The sequence below is a fragment of the Carcharhinus amblyrhynchos genome, chromosome 2, assembly GCF_965287045.1.
Source record: "Carcharhinus amblyrhynchos chromosome 2, sCarAmb.v2.hapA, whole genome shotgun sequence".
Taxonomy (NCBI): Eukaryota; Metazoa; Chordata; class Chondrichthyes; order Carcharhiniformes; family Carcharhinidae; genus Carcharhinus; species Carcharhinus amblyrhynchos.
In genome coordinates this window covers 19,572,307-19,588,646 of record NC_137325.1, presented here as the reverse complement: position 1 = coordinate 19,588,646, position 16,340 = coordinate 19,572,307, and the positions used below count along the sequence as shown (strand labels likewise).

The window sequence follows — 16,340 nt, the reverse complement described above, 5'->3', positions numbered from 1 at the left end:
CTGTGCTGCCAGAGAACATGGAGAACCCTGTTACTTTCCCCTCTTTCCTTTCTATTTGGGTGTTGTTGACTCTTAGTGGCTTGAGTGAGCAGGCAAAGTACGTGCTTTCAGTTGTACAGCAATGTGACTCTAACTGACCCATGGCAGTGGTGACTGTCTCTTCATTTTCTCCTCCTCCCATCTAGGGAATATTAGGCCTTGGCATGCCTGAGATTCGGAAGTCAGTAGAGTGGAGGAAGTGGGCTTCAGCCTCCATTCTGCTGCAGTCTGGGTTGGAATTGTGATAGTTGTTGCCACTTTGTCCCTATTAACATCCACTGTACATTATTGCATAAAACGTGTCTGCACTCTCCACCAGCATGACAGACACGTACGCCAGTGTCTTTGCCCCTCCTTACGTGCTTGGTTTTGTTGACAGAATATCAAGTCGTTGATGGGGCTGGAGAAGACGAAAGGTTTCTGCCATGTGGTCGTGTCATCCAACCGGCGAGATGGGGTCTCCCACCTGATCCAGTCGTCTGGCTTGGGAGGAATGAAACACAACACTGTACTGGTGGCGTGGCCAGAGTTATGGAGGCAGACAGACGGTCCATCTGGGTGGAAGAGCTTTGTCGGTCAGTACTGTTGAATTATTCACGGAACATTTTCTCGATTAGTCGCAGAGGCGCCAAGTCTTCGTTTCCCAATTCAGCTGCTGTGCATTTTGGGAATCCATTGGGGATCCGTTTTGAGTTAAGGGACGATTGGAGCGAGATGCTAAAAATGATCAAGGCTGGTTGATGAGGAATCATAGATTTCCTACAATGCAGAAGGAGGCCATTTGGCCCATCGAGTCTGCACCGACCACAATCCCACACAGCCCCTATCCCCATTGTCCCAAGTATTTACTCTGCTCATCTTCCGACACTAAGGGGCAACTTATCATGGCCTTTCAAACTAACCCGCACATCATTAGACTGTGGGAGAAAACCAGAACACCCGGTAGAAACCTACAAGATGCAGGAGAACGTGCAAACTCCGCATAGACGGTGTCCCAAGCTGGGAATCGAACCCGGGTCCCTGGCACTGTGCAGCAGCAGTGCTAACCACTGTGCCGCCCAAAACTAATTGAGATTTTTTTCCTACCTTTTTGGTAATTCTAATCAAAAAGCTAATAAGTCCAATCACGGTCCCAACATAAGGGATAAGGCAAGTCCAAGCTGACAAGGCAAGGATATTGATCCCATCTTAGGCTCGGTCAAACAGGATCCAAGCTGACATTGGTTCTGGACTGCTCAGAGAAAATGTTTTCAGTGGTTAGCAAAGGGCACAATCTTCACATTGGAGCCAAGCTATTTCAAGGGGAGATTTTGTCACACAAAGGGTTGCGGAAATCCAGAACTCTTCCTGTGGATGCTGGGGTTTCAAGACTAGCATTAATAGATTTTTGTAGAGTAAGGATATCAAGGAATAGGTGGGAAAGTGGAATCGAGATCCAATCTAATTGAATTGTGGAACGAATGTGCTTATTAACCTTGTGTAATAAGATAGAAGGGCCAAATGGCTTTTGTCTGTCCCTATGTTTAGCTTGCAAGATTTTGCAATCACTTTCCAAGTCCAGATGAAGTTGTGTAATGTGTACACCATGGATCCGTTCTCTGCTTTTTCCATTGTGCTTGCAACGCATCACAGGTGATTGGGCCTAACAAGTGGATTGTCAATTTTTTTTAATATCAAAACCCAGGAGCTAAACTTAAGTCGTGCCTTAATTCCTTTGTTATAAAGATACCACCAAAGTCCAGCAGGTTATTTCCTCTCTGATACCTGCTGCAACTTTCAGGGATGTGCATAATTCATTTCAAGTCACTTTGAATGTGCAGTCACGTGGTTCTGACTGCTTGTGGGATGGTCAATAGTTGCCCAGGATTCTGGATAGTGCACCCAGATACATCTTTAAAAAATTCATTCTGGGGTGTTGATATTTGTGGCCGTTCCCTTAGAATCCTACAGTACAGAAGGAGGCAATTCAGCCCATCAAGTCTGTACCGATCACAATGCCACCCAGGCCCTATCTCTAAAACCCCACATATTAACCATAACTAGTCCCCCTAACACTAAGGGGCAATTTAGCATGGCCAATCCACCTAACCCGCTTGTCTTTGGGCTGTGGGAGGAAACCAGATCACCTGAAAGAAACCCACGCAGACATGGGGAGAATGTGCAGACTCCACAGAGACAGTGACCCAAACCTAGGTTCCTGGTGCTGTGAGGCAAGAGTGCTAACCACCGTGCTGCCCTTGCCTTTGGGAGCTGGTGATTGAACTCTACAGTTACTGTATGGTGCAGGTCCTCCAGCGTTGTGTTCAAACGGGAATTCCAACACTTGACTTGAAGGAACAACAAATTTGCCAAATCTGAAAGGCATGTGACTTGGAGATGATATTCAAATCCCTGAGCTGCTGCTTGAGGTTGTGAAGGTCAACAACTTGTGGAGTGTTGTTGAAGAAGCCTTCAGAAGTTGCTGCAGTGCCTCTTGTAGATGGTACACATTGCAGCCAGTGCGCCAGTGATGGAGGGAGTGAATGTGTAAACCAGTAGGTGGACTATCGATGAAGCGATATACTCACTCTAACAATATTTTACCGCAGTTTCACATCCTGCTATTTTAGGACTTTCTTATCATTTTTCTGAAGAGAATTGGGTAAGTATCTGAAAAGAAAATGTGAAGGGCTAGAGGTAAAGATAGGGGAATGATTTTAGATGATTGCTCTTGCAGGGAGTCAGTCCAGACATAATGGGCTGAATGCCTCACTTCTGAACTGTAAACATTTCATAATTCTTTTCTATTCCATTTACATAAAATATGCCTTAATATAAACATCACAATCAACATGTTGGAGAAAGGTACAAATTGCTCGCTGTTAGTCCAATCATCCTTTGAAATGTGAAACTCTTATGTGCGTGTCATATGTGTATTTTTTAATGGAGAGTTAACAATTTGAAACCTTCAGTGTTAGAAAACAGATAAATGCACTGTTCTCGTATAGCATAAGTTGTCAATTATTGCAGAAAGGTTTTGTGCGTGGTGGTCCTTGATAAAACGGGCACTTTCTCTGGATCTCTGCGCTCCCAACCGCAAACAGGAGGTGGCGCTCACAGCTCACCTTTTGAAAAGTCGGAAGGGTCAGTACAGTCCCTGCAGTTGTGAATTTAAGAATTAGGACCTGGAGTGGACCACTTGGCCCTTCAGACTTGCTCCACTATTCAACAAGATCATGATCGATCTTCTGTACATACCCTTAATATCCAAAACTCATACTGAGCTCTGCCTTGAAGATACTCATGATGTGGAAATGCCGGTGTTGGACTGGGGTGGGCACAGCAAGAAGTCTCACAACACCAGGTTAAAGTCCAAGAGGTTTATTTGCAATCACAAGCTTTTGGAGCGCTGCTCCTTCATCACTCACCTGTGCGCTCCGAAAGCTCATTCCAAATAAACCTGCAGGTCTTTAACCTGGTGTTGTGAGACCTCTTATTGAATATACTCAATGATGAAGAACCATAGAAACTCAGGGATAGAGAATTCCAATGATTCACAGCCCTTGAGTGAAGAAATTTCTCCTGGTCTCCATTATAAATGACCAGCCCCTTATTCTGACCCATGTTGTTGAAGCCACAGTCCAGGGATATATTTTCTCAGCATCCCATCCTGTCAAGCTGCCGAGCAATCTTATACATTTCAGTTAAATCACCTTTCATCTAATCTCCACATGTACGGGCCTCACCTATTCAAACCTCATCAGGTAATCTTCTCATCCCAGGAGACAGTCTAGTGAACTTTTATTACTACTTTTGTGGGACAGGTATGTCTTTTTTTTGGATAAAGAGACCAAATCTGCACACGCTACTCTGGTCTCACCAATGTCCCATATAAGAGCACTAAAACTTTTATACTCTCAAACCCCAATCCCTTTGTAACAAAAGCCAACATACCATTTCACCTGCTTTGTAATTTATATAGAAGAATCCTCCGGTCCCTCTTAATGCAAACATTTCCCAGTCTGTCCATTCAAAAATATTGTGTTTTTATTTTTATTTGATGGAAGTGGATACCTTCACATTTCACCACATTGTATTCCATCTGCCATGTTCTTGCCCTTTTCCTCTAATCTTCTGTATCCCTCTGCAGCTTCTTTGAACTCTCCTCACTATGTACTTTCCCAACTTTGTATTGTCAGCAAACTAGGATGGGTTACACCCAATCCCTGAGTGTATGACAATGTAGATCATAAGTAGCAGAGGTCCAAGTAGTAACCCTTGCTACGTCCCACTAGTTACATCCTGCTAACACAAAAAATATCCTGTTTATTCCAACTCTAAAGATTATTTATTAGTCATAAGTAGGCTTGCATTCACAATGCAATGAAGTTGCTGTGAAAATCCTTCAGGCGCCTGTTCAGGTACACTGAGGGAGAATTTAGCATGGCCTTAGAATTTAGCATCTAACCCGCACATCTTTGGACTGTGGGAGGAAATCCGAGCATCCGGAGGAAACTCATGGAGACACGTGGAGAATGTGCAAACTCCACACTGACAGTGACCCAAGCTGGAATTGAACCCGGGTGTGAGGCAGTAGTGCTAACCACTGTGCCGCCCTGTCCATTAACCAATAATCAATCCTTGCTAATACTTTGCCCCAAGACATAGGAACAGGAGTCAGTAAAATTTGATTATAATTGCACAGCAGTATTTGGGTCCCATCAACTTTGATTCAACAAGGAAGTTATAATATAATACCATCCAAGCCAGGCTATAAGAACATAAGAAATAGGAGCAGGAGTAGGCCATCTAGCCCTTCGAACCTGCCCCGCCATTCAATAAGATCATGGCTGATCTGTCGTGGGCTCAGTTCCACATTCCCGCCCTCTTCCCATAACCCTTAATCCCCTCTCTTAACCTATAAATGTGGAGAGCTATTTGAACTTGTTTCCGGGATGGTGAAAGTAAGTATCCTATTATTAGGGGGCAGCATAGTGGCACAGTGGTTGGCACCACTGCCCCGCAAGTGCCAGGGACCTGCATTCGATTTGTGGCTTGGATCACTGTCTGTGTGGAGTTTGCACATTCTCCCCATGTCTGTATGGGTTTCCTCTGGGTGCTCTGGTTTCCTCCCACAGTTTGAAACGTGCTGGTTAGGTTGATTGGCCATGCTAAATTGCCCCTTAGTGTCCTGGGATGTGAATGTTAGAGCGATTATCAGGGGTAAATATGTGGGGTTTCAGGGATAGGGCCTGGGTGGGATTGTTGTCAGTGCAGACTTGATGGACCAAATGGCCTCCTTCTGCTCTGTAGGATTCTATGATCAGGCCAGTTCAATTAGATCAGATCTGTACCTCAACTCTACTTTTCCTCACAGTTACTGTGAGGGTATCACAGCATAATTCCGTGATACCCTCACTCCACAATCTATTAGTGTTAGTCTTGAAAATCTTAAGTTGATTCCTGTGTGCCACTCGTCAGTAGTATGACTTTAATTTGAAGTTTTCATCCTTTGACTCTGGATTCCACAGAGAAAGTAGTTAAAGTTTTCAAGTTTAATTATTATTGTCACAAGTAGGTTACATTAAACACTGCAGTAAAGTTACTGTGGAAATCCCCAAGTCGCCTCACTCTGGTGCCTGTTCAGGTGCATTGAGGGAGAATTTAGCATGGCCAATGCAACTAATCACATGTTTCGGACTGTGGGAGGAAACCGGAGCACCTGGAGGAAACCCATACAGACATGGGGAGAACATACAAACTCCACACAGACAGTGACCCAAGCTGCGAATCGAACGCAGGTCCCTGGCACTTGTGAGGCAGTGGTGCCAACCACTGTGCCACCATGCTGCCCCCTAGTAATAGTATACTTACTTTCACCATCCCTGAAACAAGTTCAAATAGCTCTCCACCTTTATAGCCTGGCTCGGATGGTATTGTATTATAATTTCCTTGTTGAATCAAAGTTGATGAGACCTAAATACTACTGTGCAATTATAATCAAATTTTACTGACTCCTGTTCCTATGTATTAAGGCAAAGTATTAGCAAGGATTGATTATTGTTAATGGACAGGGCGGCACAGTGGTTAGCACTACTGCCTCACGCCCGGGTTCAATTCCAGCTTGGGTCACTGTCGGTGTGGAGTTTGCACATTCTCCATGTGTCTGTATGGGTTTCCTCCGGATGCTCTGGTTTCCTCCCACAGTCCAAAGATGTGCGGGTTAGATGCACTGGCCATGCTAAATTCTCCCTCAGTGTACCTGAACAGATGCCTGAAGGCGGGGAGAATGTGCAGACTCCACACAGACAGTGACCCAAGCTCGGAATCTTTTCTGGGCTTCTAGCGCTGTGAGGTAGCAGTGCTAACATGTTGCCCGTAGCAACAGGAACTTTGATCGTTGTAAGCATCTCAATCAGGTCCTCCCAAACTCAACATCAAATTGGAGCCCTGATGCATTCTAAAAGTGCATAACAACATGATTGTATGAATCATATTGCCTCATTTTATGTAATAGCCACTTGTGTGGCATCTTATCAAAGACCTTGTGAAAATGCAATTACACTACATCCACTGGCTCCCTCTCAGCCATCCTACTAGTTACGTCCTCACAAATTCCCAACTGATTTTACAAATAAAATTGCCCTGTCAGAAGTCTGCTGTTTAATTATATGATGGTTTTCTAAGTACACCTGTTACTGTGTCTCTCATAATTGATTCTAGCCCATTTGCCAATTACTGACGTTAAACTAACTGATCTATAGCTTGCTGGTTTCTCTCTCCTTCTTTTCTTTAAATGTTTGTGACTTTCCAGGCCTCAGAAACAGACTTAGATTCTGGAGAATGCTGGAAGATCAGTACCAAAAATCCGCTATCTTTGCAGCTATCTCTGAAAATGCAGGTCACCTCCAAGGGATTTGTCACTACTTAGTACTGGAGAGATTAAATGGGACAATTTCTTTACATACACTGACCGCTTTAAGTTCCTCATTCTGGCTAATCCCTTGGTTTCTCATTATTTTTGGAATGTTTTTAAGTGTTTTCACAATGAGGACAGATGCAAAGTATTTGATTAATGACCCGTTATAATTTTAACCTGTCTCTGCTTCCATGGTACATGTTTACTTTCACTCATCTCTTCCTATTTACGTGCCTACAGAAACTTTTCTTATCTCTTTTTGAGTGGCTTCTTGGTCTACTCTTAATCTCTTTTCTTATCTATTTCTTGGCAGTCCTTTGCTAAATTCTAAAATCCTCCAAATTCTCAGGCTTACAGCTATTTTGACAAACCATAAGATGCTTCCTTTGATTGAACACCAGTTTTAACTCCTCACTAATCATAGCTGCACCACACATTTGTGTCTGAAAGGAATGTGTATTTGTTGTAAATTATGGATTGATTATTTAAGTGCTAGCCATTTTTGATAGTTTTCTCCAATCTGAGGCAGTTTGTCTGTCTTCTTCAAGTTTGTTTTGTTCAGACTTAAGATCTGACTTTTGGACTTAACTAGAATCAGAGAATCCTAGAATGTAGAAGGAATTAATTTGGCCCATCAAGTCTGCATCAATCACAACCCCACCCAAGCCCTAATCCTGTAACCCCATATATTTACTCTGCTAATCCCCTGACACTAGGGCCAATTTTGCACTGCCAGTCAACCTAACCTGCACATCTTTGGATTGTGGAAGGAAATCGGAGGAAACCCACGCAGACGGGGAGAAAATGCAAATTCCACACAGACCGTGACCCAAGGCCAGAATTGAACCTGGGTCCCTGGCGCTGTGAGGTAGCAGGGCTAACCACTGTGCCACCACGCCACCCAAAACTAACTGACTTTTCTTTTGTACCTTTTGGCACTTCTAATCAAAAACAGCTTCTCCCCTGTTGCCGACAGACTTTTGAATGGACCTACCTCACATTAAGTTGATCTTTCTCTCCACCCTAGCTGTGAACGTTACACTACATTCTGCACACTCTCGTTTCCTTCTCTATGAATGGTATGCTTTGTCTATATAGCGCAAGAAACAATACTTTTCACTGTATACTAATGTATGTGACAATAAATCAAATCAAATGTTTTGGTAGTTCCGAAAATGTCATCTTAGTCTTACGTAGGTTAACTATGTTTTTGTTAACTACCGAAATTATTTGCTTATGATGAAGGGTACAAATTAGGAACTATCTCCATATTTAGGTCTGCACATGGCTCTGAACAATGGCACACTGGTATAGAGATGCTGGCGTTGGACTGAGGTAAACACAGTAAGAAATCTCTCAACACCAGGTTAAAGTCCAACCAGTTTATTTGATTGTAATCCCACAAGCTTTCGGAAGCACTGTTCCTTCATCAGAGCCTTCCGCACACCTGACGAAGGAACAACGTTTCCGAAAGCTTGTGGGATTACTATCAGATAAACTGGTTGGACTTTAATTGGTGTTGTGACACTTCTTACTGTGAATACCACACTGGCCCAGGGTTTGGGTCACGTGCTCTTGTATGGGTAGTGTGCATCACTGTATGGCAGTGTTACGCTCAGTCCCATATTAATCCTATATGTGCCAGACTCTGCTAATGTAGTATTGCTGTCCGCAAGCTTCCACGTACTGCAGTTATGGGATGCCATTTGCTCTGTTATGTCTATCTAATTTTATTTATGGTTGGTTAATTAGTTGACCTCTTAATTTGATGAATTGATTTGTGTTCTTTTTTCCTAGTTTACTTGATTAATAACTTAAAAATAAATTACAGCATCCTAACTTGGAGATAAAGAGCAGTCACCAGCTACCGGAGGTTTAAAAACAACAGCAGTGGGTGGGATTTTATGGCCTCGCTGGTCCAGAAACTCTAAAATCCTGCCCAAGGTCAATGGATGTGTGCATGGTCTGCCCTTCACCTGCTCCGATTCCCATGGCAGATGGAACAGTAAAATTCTGTATCTCTCCACATCAACTCTTTTATAACCAGATTGCTGACACTAGCATTCTTAATGAAGCTCTCAATCCTGTCATCACTGTGCTCCCTACTCCAGCGAATATTGCTCACTTAAATAGCAGTTATGACTCATTCCCGGGTTAAAACTGCTAATTTAGATTCTTGCTGCAGCTTGTAACAACTGTTCAGGCAACCACTTTCAGCTCCTGAATCGTTAACTGTGACCGACCAGATTCTATTAATGAGTATCTAAACTAGGTGTCATTTCATTTATATATGAAGGTGGCACAGTGGTTAGCAGTGCTGCCTCACTGCGCCAGGGACCTGGATTCGATTCCTGGTTTTGGATGACTGTTCCGTGTGGAGTCTGAATGTTCTCCTCGTGTCTGTGTGGGTTTCCTCCGGGTGCTCTGGTTTCCTCCCACAGTTCGAAAGGCGTGCTGGTTAGTTGCATTGGCCATGCTAAATTCTCCTTCAGTGTACCCGAATAGGCACCGGAGTGTGGCAATTAGGGGACTTTCAGAGTAACCTCATTGCAGTGTCAATGTAAGCCCACTTATGACACTAATAATTAAATTTAAATTCACTTCTAAATGTTAAATTAAATTGATGACTTTCTTTTCTCTTCAGCTGGGTCTGGGGATTTAACTTGGCCTGGGTGACCAACTACCATGTTCTGCTGATCTGTTCATGGAGTTGAGGAGTGGGACGATGGAATCGGGAAGCAGTATGTTTCAGTGGACCTCATATTTGCTCAAAATAAACTGACTCTTCCTTTGAGAATAGGAAAGCCACATTGCAAGCTACTTCTTTATGTGGACAGTATAGGCAAAGCCAACAGTTGTTGCCCATCCCTAATCGCCCTTGGGCTGCAGGATCATAGAACCCTAAAGTGCAGAAGGTGGCCATTTGGCCCACCGAGCCTACACCAATCACAATCCCACCCAAGCCCTATCCCCATAACCTCATGCATTTACCCTAGCTAGTCCCCCTAACACTAAGGGTCAGTTTAGCATGGCCATACCACCGAACCTGCACTCTTTTGGACTGTGGGAAGAAACCGGAGCATCTGGAGGAAACACACTCAGACACGGGGAGAATGTGCAAGCTCCACATGGACAGTGACCCAAGCCGGGAATTGAGCCCGGGTCCCTGGCACTGTGAGACAGCAGTGCTAACCACTGTGCCACCATGCTGATCAGAGTCAACCCAAATTGTTGTGGGTCTGGAGTCACAGATTTCTTTCCCTAAATGACAATGTGAACCAATAGTGTTTTTTTTACAACATTCAATGATAGCTTCATGCGCATCATTACTGGGATTAGGTTTTGATTCCCAATTTATTAATTGAACTCAAATTGTACCACCTGCAGTGGTGGGATTCAAGTCCGTATTGGCCTGGGCTGCTGAGTTACTGGTCTAGTAATGTTACCACTGCATCACCATCTCCCGCTGTAGTTAATGTACGGATTCTGTCTCATTACAGACATGGTACGTGAAACGACAACTGCTCACCAAGCGCTGCTGGTGACCAAGAACATAGATTCCTTCCCGACAAACCAGGAGAGGTTCGCTGGGGGCACCATCGATATCTGGTGGATTGTCCACGATGGGGGATTACTGATGTTACTGCCATTCCTCCTCAGTCAGCACAAGGTAACCTTTCTACACCTTTCAACAGATTCAGTCATAATGAATGGTAGTCTAACTGCTTGCTTCCAGTGTTACAAATGCAGCCTTGTCATCCATGCCTTTGATATCTCTAGGTTTGACCAATGCCAGTCACTCATTTTCACCCTTTGTAAACTTAAACTCCTCCAAACCCCTCCAAACCCTGTCTGCAATCTATGTCACAGCAAATACCATATAACCATCAGTCCTGTGTTTGCTGGTTTACGTTAGCTTTGCTCTGACAATTTCTGGAATTTAAATTGTTCTTGTTCCTTTCAAAACCCTGCATTAGCCTAGCCCTTTACAATTACTGTAAATTCTTTCAGCCCTGTGAGATGTTGAATTCCTCCCAGTTCTGGCACCTTTGTGCATTCCAAATTGCTTTCACCCCTCCATGACCAACCACTTTCAGCAGCTCCAAGCAGTGCTGCCTCACAGCGCCAGGGACCTGGTTCGATTCCCGGCTTAAGTCACTGTCTGTACGGAGTCTGAAGCTCCTCACTATGTCTGTGTGGGTTTCCTCCCACAGTCCAAAAGACATGCAGGTTAGTTGCATTGGCCATGCTAAATTCTCCCTCAGTGTACCCGAACAGGTGCCAGGCAACGCTGGGATTTTCACAATAACTTCATTGCAGAGTTAGTGTTAGCCTACTTGTGACAATAATAAATAAAAATAAATAACTTGCAAAATGTGACTAGGTTAAAGATGCTATGTAAATGCAGTTGCTGTTATAATAATGGTGACTGATAAGTGAATGTGTTGCAGGTTTGGAGGAAGTGCAAGATGCGCATCTTCACCGTCGCCCAGATAGATGACAACAGTATCCAGATGAAGAAGGATTTGCAGCTGTTCCTGTACCAGCTCCGTCTCGATGCCGAGGTTGAGGTGGTGGAAATGGTAAGAACAGCCTGGCCATTACAGAAAGGGAACAAAAGCCTACCAGCTGCGGGAGCAGTCATTAGTTTCTGTGATCTAATTGAATGAAAGACTAGGTTTGGGGGCATGTTCATGATCCTACATTCTTAAGATTTACCCCTTCCATTTGTTTTACGATGCCAGCCAAATTGAGTTGGGGATATTCAGTGAACTTGATAACAGTTCTGGTCTATGGAGACCTACCCATCCTGTATTCGTTTTATTTGTACGACTATATTGGGTGATAATGAATCTTGAAGTATCAGTCTACATTTATTGGGGCGCTATCCAATGGTAGGGTAGAAATTTTCTGGCTGCAATCGTAGAATTCCTACAGTGAAGAAGGAGGCCATTCAGCCCATTAGGGCTGGATCTGACAGAGCATCTTACGCAAGCCCTATTTCCATAAACCCACATTTTTACCCTGCTATTCCCCCTAACCTACAAATCTTGGGAAGCTAAGGGGCAATTTACCATGGCCAATCTACCTAATCTTGAGCCCAAAGGGATAGTTGTGGGCACTTAGCATCTCCGAGCTGGGATCCCTCAGGCTGACTCCAATTTGAGCCTCTGGGTGATCTTCCGCTTCCTGTCCCAGACAGCTCACATCCAACCAATAGATCAAAGTTTTTAAATGAAGCATTCTCCATCGCTCCCCCACTGACTGATGCTCAGCCAGCTTTGAGGTGGCTTAAAATGAGGTTTTGGAGTGCCCTTCGTTTGCGCTTCCTGTTTCAGGTGCTTGCTCGGGATGCCTGAAAAATTACCTGACATAATTTCAGGTGAAACTTTGTCCTGCCCTTTGCAGTGCAGGATGCTGATCATTGAAGGATGTTGGAAGTGCAGCCTTTACACCAGGGTAGCAGTAGGCTATTCTGTCCCTTGAGCCTGTGCCACCATTCCATTAGATCAGGGTTGAGCTGTGCCTCAATTTCATTTATGTACCTTTGCCTGAGAGCCCTAGATACTTTCATGTAACAAAATCTACTTGAAATTTTCAATTGCCACGACATCTACATCTGTTTGGGAGAAAGTTCCGGATTGTCACTAAACTTCGTGATAAATGTCATTATCTTGGAATTTTTACAGCCCATCATGAGGTGTTTTGGCCAATTGTATCTGTCCAGCCATCAAGCACTTATCTATTCTAATCCTATTTTCTGTCATGTGTAGACTTTCACTCATCTAAATGCTTAATTAAATGTTGTGCTTTCTGAAATTACCCCTTGAAAGGCTAAGCTTTAATTTTTAGGCTTTGTTCCCTTGCTCTGAAGTCTCCCACCAGAAGGAATGGGCAGCACAGTAGCACAGTGATTCGCACTGCTGCCTCACAGTGGCAAGGATCAAGGTTCGATTCCCGGTTTGGGTCACTGTTTGTCTGTGTGGAGTATGCACATTCTCCTCGTGTCTGCATGGGTTTCCTCCAATTGCTCCGGTTTCCTCCCACAATCCAAAAGACGTGCTGGTTAGGTGTATTGGCCAAGCTAAATTCTCCATCAGTGTACCTGAACAGACGCCGGAATGTGGCAACTAGGGAATTTTCTAGGGGCAAAAAACATTGGTGGGGATGGCATACAGACCACCAAACTGTAGTGATATTGTTGGGGAAGCATTAGACAGAAAATCAGAGATGCCTCTGTAAAAGGAACATCTGTGATTGTGGGCAGCTTTAATCTGCATATAGATTGGTAGAGACAAATTAGTCACTGTACAATCGAGGAGGAATTTCTGGAGTGTACGTGGGATGGTTTTCTGGAGCAATAATCTGAGGAACCAACAAGGGAACAGGCCGTCATGGACTGGGTGTTGTGCAATACGAGAGGATTAGTTGGCAATTTAGTTGAGAACCTTTGGGGATGAATGACCATAATATAGTGGAATTCTTTGCCACGGTGGAAAGTAATGTAGTTGATTGTGAGACCAGAGTCCTGAATCTCAGTAAAGGTAATAATGATGGTATGAGGCATGAATTAGCCATGAGAAGTGGTAAATGTGTGGAGTTCACTATCACAGAATGTAGTTGAGGCCAAAACATTGTCTGATTTCGAGGGAAAAAAATTAGATATAGCTCTTGAGGCTAAAGGAATCAAGTGATATGGGGGGAATGGGGGATTAGGATTTTGAATTTGATGATCAGTGATGATCAAAATGAATAGTGGAGCAAGCTTGATGGTCTACTGCAGCTTCTAGTTTCTATCTTTCACAGTAAGTGCATTGCAGTGTTAATGTAAGCCTACTTTTGACGCTAATTAATAAACAGGTTTTCTTTCTCTAACCTATTAAATCTCATTATCATTTTAATGTTCTTTGAAACTGCTGAACTCAAAGAAGAAGCTTAGGTTATGTAACAAACCTCATCATTTCATGTATCACTGGTAAATTTAAGCTCCTGAACAAAGGCCAGCATGTCAGGTATTTATTAATGACTTCTTGGGGCTTTGTCCCTCTTTTTGTTTCAACTCCCAGTTGGACAATGATATTTCAGCCTTCACATACGAGCGAACCTTGGTGATGGAGCAGAGATCACAGATGCTGAAACAGATGCAACTCTCCAAAAACGAAAGGGAGCGAGAGGTAAGCGTGTTTTGCCTGCAAATCTCACTACCACCAAAGAAATGTACACCATTCTACTTGCAAAGAGTTCTCTCATGCCCGGTCATGTTTGTTTTGCTGAAATATTAAAGTTCACGCGAAACAGTTTTTTTTTTGCAGGTTCACAACATGTTTGTTTTTTGTGTGTCAATATCATAATGTTTTGCACAGTTCCTACTTTTACTCAATGATACATAGATATGTTTAAATGTTAGTCATGCTGCATCAAGGCAGAAAATAATATTGAACACGTTACGGTAAAAGGTAAGGATTCTGGAAAGCAATTCCACTGGGTTATGGTTGAAATAAAGCCAAGGCTGTGTTGACTGATTCCAAACAGTTTCTGCCAATAGCAGATGTGTGATAATGTATGAATAAACACAAATAATTGCTGGGAGCCAATTGAACAATGGTTTGATGTTGTGAGGCCAATATTTTTGGCGAAGTTGGGATAATACGCTCTAAATCATGGATTCATGATTGGGCACTCAGTTAGCTGCTGGTCCATTCTGAAGAAGTTGCAGGTTAATTTAGTTACAAACCATTTAATTATAAATAAAATTCCTTGGTAAACCTGGCTGGCCCTACACTGGAATGAATAAATGAGCATGTGCAGGTTAAAATTCCGTCAAGTGCGAGTCCTCCAGGTATAGGTCAGCTCCTCGTGGCTGACTGCGTCGGGTGGCCTGATGCCATGGGAGAGGTGGTGGAAATGATTAAAAACAGCCCAGTTATTACAGAATAAAAACAAAAACCTACCAGTTGCAGGATCAGTCATTCACTCCCACAGACCGATTTAAATGCTGGTCAAATATTGGTTGTTGGCACAGTGGTTAGCACTGCTGCCTCACAGCGCCAGGGATCCGGGTTTGATTCCTGGCTTGGGTCACTCTCTGTGCAGAGTTTGCACTTTATCCATGTGTCTGCGTGGGTTTCCTCCGGGTGCTCTGGTTTCCTCCCACAGACCAGAGATGTGCGAGTTAGGTGATTGGCCATGCTAAATTGTCTCATGGTGTCAGGGGGAGCTCGTTAAGGTAAATGCATGGGGTTGTGGGGATATGGTCTGGGTGGGATTGTGGCTGATGCACACTCGATGGGCTGAATGGCCTCCTTCTGCACTGTAGGATTCTATGATTTGTGAAATGGATCTGTACCTTGCATCCGACTGGGCCACTGTCGTCAATCCCAAAGTTATTTCTTTAAACTTCTGATTATTGGGCTGGAGACGAGGCAATGACAACTGGAGCTACGATATAAGACTTGCACTCTCATTCTCATGGGATCATTAGAAATCGCTCCCACGTATCACTGACTTCCTCATTCACTTCCAGCCTCGTTTTCTGACATATTCTATAATTGACGCAAGTGTTTTATTGAAACTTTTCACAATCCCACAAAGTGCAAATGACTGCATTGCTACAAGGCACAAATTTGCCAATTGTGTAATTGTACCTGATTGTGGTAATTACATTTTATATGCATCGTTTAAGTTTTTAACAAACGTCTACCACCCTTCAGTAACCAAGGAAATAAAGCAGCTCCAATTACTTAAACAAATCCTCACACGTTATCTCTTTTTTCTTCTCATTTTACCAACAAATGCAGATGAAGGTTCACACACGCACTCCATGAGCATGTGCAGGATGACATTACAAGCTAGAATACTTTTTTGTGCATTTTTTTTGATTTGCTGATCAGAAATACAATTAGATATGTTAGGATTACCAATAGATCATGCAGTTAATAGCTGACGTATATACTGGAAAATATTGTACTAGTCACTGCCGAAGGGTACGGTCTTTCAGATGAGACGTGAAATGGAGGCCCCGTCTGCCTGCTTGGATGTATAAGATTTCATGGCATTACTTGGGATGGCATGGTGGCATAGTGCTTAGCACTGCTGCCTCACAGGGCTAGAGACCTGGGTTCGATTCTCCGCTTGGAGCACTGTCCGTGTGGAGTCTGCATGTTTTCCTTGTGCCTGTGAGAGCTCCAGTTTCTTCCCACAGTCTGAAAGACGTGCTGCTTAGATGCATTGGCCATGTTAAATTCTCCTTCAGTGTACCTGAACAGGTGCCGGAGTGTGGCGACTCGGGGATTTTCACAGTAACTTCATTGCAGTGTTAATATAAGCCTATTTATGGCACCAATAAATAAATAAATATTTTGAAAAAGAACAAGATTTATAGCTGTGTCCTGGCAATATTTAA

The 16,340-nt window shown here is 43.5% G+C and overlaps 1 protein-coding gene across 4 annotated transcripts in view; it reads left to right on the top strand.

The window, feature by feature from the left end:
- The window catches only part of LOC145352844 (solute carrier family 12 member 7-like), a 222,292-nt gene that overhangs the window by 187,623 nt on the left and 18,329 nt on the right, over positions 1 to 16,340 (top strand). For all 4 annotated transcript variants that reach the window (XM_080203176.1, XM_080203178.1, XM_080203177.1 and 1 more), the window contains exons 18-21: positions 419 to 614; positions 10,438 to 10,607; positions 11,389 to 11,520; positions 14,005 to 14,112. In XM_080203176.1, coding sequence (XP_080059302.1) covers positions 419 to 614; positions 10,438 to 10,607; positions 11,389 to 11,520; positions 14,005 to 14,112 — 606 coding nt within the window. The remainder of the gene's footprint in view (positions 1 to 418; positions 615 to 10,437; positions 10,608 to 11,388; positions 11,521 to 14,004; positions 14,113 to 16,340) is intronic.